The sequence below is a fragment of the Brassica oleracea genome, chromosome C3 (assembly GCF_000695525.1).
Source record: "Brassica oleracea var. oleracea cultivar TO1000 chromosome C3, BOL, whole genome shotgun sequence".
NCBI lineage: Eukaryota > Viridiplantae > Streptophyta > Magnoliopsida > Brassicales > Brassicaceae > Brassica > Brassica oleracea.
In genome coordinates, this window is record NC_027750.1 from 34,828,497 (window position 1) to 34,836,019 (window position 7,523).

A 7,523-nucleotide genomic window follows, 5' to 3' on the forward strand; every position below is an offset into this window, starting at 1 on the left:
CATCTTCTCATAATTCTATGCCCGTATGTTCTTCTCTTCTATCTAGTGAATCAACAACAAAATTCTTTTCTCTGAAGCGGTTGCATGTACTATCTCCACCGATGTCGTCAGATACACTTATTTTTTATTGTTGTGAATGACTAACAATATTGAATGTATTGACCTTTCCATATTTTATATTGATGTGTATATGATTTTGTAAAGAGAAATAGTTTATTAAACGCAAATGGAATATAATTTATTATGGCATCAGATAAAACAGAATACAATGTGATGTTGAGTCGAATGGTATTCATATGATGTTTCTTTAATATTACATAATATAATTTAATATTACACAATTTTATGTACTTTTTAAATTTTGATATTTGGGTTTAGAGTTTATCTTTGGATTAGGGTTTAGTGATTTAAGTTTAGGGTTTAGTATTTAGAAAGTGAGGGAGTATGGTTTTTGATCGGCATTAACTTCTTCATTGCAATCATATATATTTCATAATCTCACCAATAGGTACTATGTTATTTATTTTATTTTATTCTATTTGAGTTTATGATTTATATTTAGGTTTAGGGTTTATATTTGGGTAAGGGTTTAGTGATTAGAGTTTAGGGTTTAGTATTTATAAGGTGGAGAAGTACGGTTATGGTCGACGTTAACTTCTTCCATGCAATCAAACACATTTCATAATTTCACCAATATGTACTACGTTATTTATTTTGTTCCATTCTATCTAGGTTTTGGGTTTATATTCGAGTTTATAGTTTATATTTGTTTTTAGGGTTTACTGATTAGATTTTAGGGTTTAGTATTTAGGGATTATAAGTGGAGTTATAATCCTATACTATTTAGGTGATATGGAACGGAACACTCATGCATATGTATGTAAGATATACGTGGATGGTTCTTCTTTTTTTAAAAAAAAAATAGTTTTCAGGTGCTCTAGACCTTTTATTTGGAATAGTTTAAATTGTATTAAGGTCTACATTTCCATGTATGATTTAGTTCTTATTTGATAGGGTTCAATTTATTTCGTGATATATACTATTTTACCATATAGAATAGTAATTCAGGTAATTTCTTTGTCTGTTAAGTTAACAGAAGTTGTGTAACGCGTACAATTATTATCCACTCATGTCGCATCATTCTCTTACATTATAGGCGTTAATTATGTACCACAAAAGACAACCACGTCGTTTACTTTAGAAATTGTAACTGCCAACTTGTTACGTGAAAGGGCAGAACCGGAGAATATAACCAAAAAGTCTGACATTTAATTATGTCAAAATCAGTGTTATCCACCTAATTTCATACTGAAATATGGCTATTCAGCCAGTAAGCCCATTTTAATTCATGCCGCCCAGTTAGTTCTTCCCGTTTTTCTTTCTAGAAACTTAATCTTTTCTTCTTAATCAATTGCAGTCCAATACAATTCACTCTCATGATTTAGAGTGGTCATCTTTAAGAGCTCCTGCATACACACTGCACAACTAAATGGATTTAGAGATTCCAATATTTTCCTTGATTTTCAATATCAGTTGTGAGACGCTCCCACTTATCTGGATTCACTTGTTTACGAGAAGCAACAGCTTTTCCCTTTCCATGTGGTCCCGATTTTCCAATCGGTTCAGCTGGTTCGACTTCTTCATCAGATTCGATCACTTGAGTAAATGGGTTTGGTACATCGCGTAATTTACTTGGTCCAGCACGAGGTTGCCATCCTTCCTTAACCGAAACAGTGACTCGGGCATACAGACGATCAAGTAAAGGTATATCCTTAAGAGGATGTGCTCGCAACTTGGATGCTTCTGGACAACCCTACAATAAAAAAATATATTAATTTATTTTTAGCATATATATTTGTTACATATTTAAAAGTATGAAAATATATTTAAAACAAAATTACTTACTTTTATTAGCTCATTCCACCAATCTGCTGTCATGTTAATCTCTCCGGATTCATTGAACCCCAAACCAGTAGCATTTCGTGTGATGCGTTTGTAAACATCATACTGCTTCTTTAAATGATCCATGCGATGTTTGAATATTTTCCATGGAAGATCCAAGCCAAAATGTTTGAGAAATTCGGCCCGGACACTTTGTCGACCAATTTCATCAAGGCACGTACCTTTCCAATGACCTTTATCATTTTGATCATTGCATAATTGCAATAGTCCATGACTCAGTTGTGGAGTCCACACAATTATTTGCTGAATATAAAAGACACATCAGATTTAATCAATATCATGTTGTGGACTCATACGGTAAAAAATATAAAACATCAAACGGTGACGAAAAATAAACAAGATTTTGCAGAGAAATAAAAACTATATGAACGTTAAGATATTAAAGAAAAAAACAAAGAAGAGAATCACCTCAGCATTTGGCGTGGGGGAGCTTGCGTTTGATCTGCCATATGATCTCTACATAAAAAAAAAAAGAGATAATAATGAAATTGAATTTATGTACGGTCAACAATGGTTGGCTGGTCTTACCTTTTCTGCTGCTTTGGTGAAAATCAAATGATTGTCGTTAGTATTTATAGAGTTTTTTTTTTACTAGGGATAGAAGATTTTATGCGTAGAATAAACGATTTTGTTAACAATATCTTTTAAAATTCTGTTAGTTTCATTATTGAAATATTAAAAATTTAAAATATGAGAATATTCTCAGCATATCCAAATATTTTTGGTGAATTTTAATTGAAACAAGAATATATAACACAAACGATTACAAAATTTGAATTCTTTTGTTTTTATTTATTTTTTTTAAATAACTTAGAGAGCAAACTCTCTATTGTTCAGCGTTATCACCGATAGAAAATAGGTTAAAAGTGTGTGAATGAGCTCTCTCTCTCTTCTTCGTTCTCTCTCTCGTATCTTTCACGAGGAAGATGATGAGATGAAGCTCCGATTTCCGTCGCCGATTTCCTTTCGGTGACTCTGTCTCCGGTATACTGCGGTCTTTTCGACGAGTATAGCCGGCTTTTGCCTCCGGTGGCTCGCGCTCTCTTCGACAGAGCTATCCGCCTTTTGTCTTCGTGTCGCGTTTCTTCTCGAAGGCGGCGACGGCTTCTCTCCGGGGTTTCTCTCCGGTTGTGTTGATCTACGCTTTCCGTTCTTCTCGGCCCAATCGCCTCTCTTTCCTTAGCCTCGATTTCATCGCTTCCTTTCCTCGTCGTTGTCGCGAGTTGTTTCATATTCGGGCTTCTTCTAATCTTTAAAGATGACGGTTTTCTCGTCAAGATGATCGACGGTATTGGGTTTGATTGTAGGCGTTCTTCTTTTGAAATCGTAGATCCGGTGTGCGACTTGATCAACCGTGAATATGGTTCCTTCGTGAACTGTTTCTTCATCGGCATGGCTCTGCTTGACGGCGGAGTTCCGTCGAGTCTCTTCCCAAATCGCCGGTGGAAGGTGGTCTGGTCTCTCCTTGACGTGTGTCTCAGAACGTCGGGCGTTCGTCCACGTGGTAGGACATGTGGATGCCTTCCTCTTTGGGTTTTTCTTCCTTTGGGCTTGCGGCCCAAAGTGTCGTTATGTTTGGGTCCGTTCGTTAGGCCTTTGTTTGTGTGTTTCTGTTGGGCTTGGTTTAGGTTGGGCCACGACCCGTTAATAAAATCCTAGGTGGAAAAAAAAAAAGTTCAGCGTTATCACTCAGTAACTTAAATGGCAGTTACACTTCATCTGCACACGTGTGCCATATACAAATAAATATCATGATTGGCGTTAACACTTAGCGGAGACTCCGTAACGTTCCTGTAAACGTGAAGCCAATCATGCTTTAAAAAGGAAAAATACAAAAATAAGACAAATGATAGATATGATACCATTATTATCACCACAAGAAAACTACCAAACACATCATGGATTTCTACTCATGCAAATATATTTTTTCTTACAAAATATAAAAAAAAAACATAAAAGGAAATTAACTGAAAAAAAAAAATATTGTCCTTACTGAGAAAAAAACAAAAATTTCTATGATTATATTTATATCAAAAACAAAATTATGATTTTTTTTTTTGTGCACCAATAAAATTATGAATATATTTTAGACTTTTGTGTTTACAAATACAATTTAAGAGATATTACAAGACCTAGCTAGAAACTACTAACTACAGTTGTTGGTAAATGGTATGGACGCCAAGCAGCCGCAACCGCAGAAAAGAAAAGGAGAAGGAGAATGAAGAATCCTCCTCCAACGTCATTTTCATCACTTCCTGATGATATATTGTTAAACTGTTTATCTCGCATCTCCAGATCTCACTACCGTTCTCTCTCCTTACTTTCCAAGAACATCCACTCTCTCATCTTTTCTCCACACCTCTACACGCTCCGCTCCCAAAGAGGAAACATAGAACCGTGCCTCTATCTATACCAAAGTTCACCCGCTTATGATAGCTGGTACACTCTTGATCAAACCCAAATCAACATGAGGGCGTGGCTCGGTGATGAATCAAGTTTATCACCGATCCCACCTTCTTCATCTACTCCTCCAAAGTCACCAACCACTGTAGCTCTCGGTTTCGAGATCTACCAACTTGGCGGAACCATTAACAAACGGCCATCCTCAGCCGTTCGTGTGTTTGACTGTCGGACCCATACGTGGCGTGATAATGCTCCTGATATGACGGTCGCAAGAAAATTCGCCAAGGCTGCTTTTATAGACGGGAAGATATTTGTAACTGGAGGCACAGAGGATACAATGAACTGGGTTGAGATTTTTGACCTCAAGACTCAGACCTGGACGCCTTTGCCTAGCCCTAATAATGCTAAGCTAATCTTTATGGACGAAAGCTATACGTTAGAAGTGGCAATACAAGGTATGTTTATGATCCCAAAGAAGGAACGTGGAAAGTAATAAGCCCAGAGGTGCATGGTGGTTTTGGTCCAGGACATAAGATTGAACCTTGGTGCGTTATAGAAGATGTGAAGTTTAGCTTTGATTTGCATAAGTTGATGTGGTATTACTCAGAGAAAATAATCTGGAAAAGGGTTATGGGTTTGGAAGAGCTGTATATAAACCCTCTTATACGCTACTCCACGGTTAGGTTAGGTAACTATTGTGGGACACTCATCATTCTATGGGACAAGCCACGGTCACACGAGTTTCCAATGCCAATGAGGAGTCGCTGTGTTAGCTGCAAGAGAATTTGGTATGCGGTGATTAGGTTGGAGAAGAGATTGTCTGGATTTGAAATTTTGGGCAAGATTGAAAGGTCTAAGGTCTTGTGCTGTGTCACTCTTTGATTTTCATATTATTATATTTTTAGCAGAGAATCCTTTTTAAAAAAAATTATCTGCTTAGTTAACACATGAAGATTCTACAATGGTGACCTTGTTTGCAGAAGAAAATTAGGTTCGAAAGTCCATATGAATACTTCGGATTTGAGCAAACACAGATGATGACAAACACTTTCACAAACTTTTCGTACAGTCGCAAAACAAACACAACTCAACCTTCAACATGAAACAAAGGCTTTATGATATACTCAACCTTCAACTCTAATATACTTGTACTCAACAACTGAAGTACAAGTACATTAGAGTTGAATTTATAGTAGAGTTCTATACCATATAGCTGCATCTATGATTTGTTTTTTTTTTCCTATATTTACAAAGTTTGTTTGATAGCTTGTTTCACACGTCTTGTTTCTGTAATTGTTAGAGCTCGAAATAGTCTATTATGAAGGCATCTTCCTCATCTTCTTTTTAGGGGGTGTGTGTGTGTGTGTTGGGACCTAATCTAGCATTTAGGTCGAGGCTCAGACAGATGAATCATGCAGATAAGCCAAAGACAGAAGCTGGAGTTAGAGTTCGACCATAAACATTGACTCGGTCTCAGGGAAATGAGGAGATCCCGAGATTAGCGGGAGTTGAGTGAGTAAGTCGAGGAGGGAAATAGGACGAAATAACAAGAGAGTATAAAAGGGGGACGAAGACGAGAGAAAGATAATATTCGGAAACCATCACACACACTCGACATCTCTCTCTCAAACATTTAAACTTTGTTCTTTCTTTTGTAGTTTTTTTTTATCTTATTTCCTTTCTTAAAACTTGTAGTTCGATATTCATAAATATAATCTACTAGATGATAATCCGCGCGCATGCGCGGAGTGAGTTTTTATAATAATGCTTGTTAATTAAATAGTTTTAACATTTTGCAACACTACAATCTTTATCGAGTATATAATGACGAATACAAATGTTGGTCTCTTAAATGTATCATCGTTGTTGAATAATTAACGTATTACATATTATTTTAATTATTTTGAGACATCATATGCACAAAAAAAATTATTGTGGGTGATTCAAATCACCAAAACCAAATAGGAAACATCAATTGAATAATTACGAAAGGGGATTGGGTTTTCAGCTCTCGATTTGTTTACTATTGATTTTTCATAAGTGATTTCATTTTCCACCTCTATAAAATTGTCCTTTCGTTTCTCATCTTTGTTGCATTGATATGATTTTAGTTTTTTTTTTTAACTTCTTCTATGAATTTGGTGAATTACATAAGTGTCAATTTAAAAAGATGGACATCTGTAAAAATTAGTTCCACTCCAGATAGATATCTAAGAATCAAAATTTTGAAGAAAATCACCGGCAAACTATATTAACAGGTTAGTGTTCATATCTAATATATCAAGCTATTATAGAATATAAGTGCAGACGCGAAATATAAATGCATGTCTAGTATATATTCACCAGTTTGGTCTAAAAATCATCTAATTTTAGAACAACAAAATAAATTACTTATTTTATTAGTCTAGGCCTTTGAAGTTTAGTTACTTAAGAGTATACAAATAAAAATATATATAATACTTTACCATTCTAGTATATGTAAGAACTGTTTGATTTATTAAATGATAAATCAGAAAACTTATAACAAATAGTTCAAATCTCTCATTTTTACAATTATAATAGTTAGATAGGATATTATGGAGAAACAATATTAGACGAATGATCAAATCTCACATTTTTCGAACAAACTCAAAAGGAGGTGATTGAAATCTTGTCATGATATTTCATTAAAAACTTTTTATGAATAAAAATCAAGACTAAATTATTTAATCTGAATGAAATAATATATATATATATATAGTGCTTCCAATATTAAAAATCACTTCGATTTGAAAAAGTGTGTTTCACGGATTCTCATGGTGAAATAAGATATCAGACACCACCTATTTTAAAAATAAATTTGTATACATAAAATTATATACATTAGAGTAATCGCATAAATTAAAACCAATACCCTTTGTTAATTTACAATCACATTTTTGGTAAATAAATCAAAACAATCATTTTATTTACTCTATATGATATAAATTAAAATTTATTGATATTGACATAGATATTTAGTATATTTTAATATAATTATTTAATATTGACACTTCCTACTCATATTATTTTTTAACATTTGTATATTTGCTGTAAGAAAAATTTAAACCATTAATCACAAAATTTTTAATGTGAGATTTTTCAATAGAAATTTCAACATTAAAATATTAAGATCTCAA

At 34.1% G+C, this 7,523-nt stretch overlaps 1 protein-coding gene across 1 annotated transcript; it reads left to right on the forward strand.

The window, feature by feature from the left end:
• The first annotated feature begins 4,429 nt into the window (after nucleotides 1–4,429).
• On the forward strand, nucleotides 4,430–5,247 carry LOC106330471 (putative F-box/kelch-repeat protein At4g35120). Its single transcript, XM_013768928.1, has 2 exons — nucleotides 4,430–4,820; nucleotides 4,973–5,247. Exons 1-2 carry the CDS (start codon nucleotides 4,430–4,432, stop codon nucleotides 5,245–5,247), a joined length of 666 nt encoding a protein of 221 aa, XP_013624382.1.
• The last annotated feature ends 2,276 nt before the right edge of the window (nucleotides 5,248–7,523 follow it).

Excerpts from the sequence above, each read along its gene's own strand:
- LOC106330471 (XM_013768928.1), top strand. The coding sequence starts at position 4,430 with ATGAGGGCGTGGCTCGGTGATGAATCAAGTTTATCACCGATCCCACCT. Across the intron at positions 4,821-4,972 it reads GTTAGAAGTGGCAATACAAG|AGAAAATAATCTGGAAAAGG; the intron begins GTATGTTTATGA and ends GGTATTACTCAG.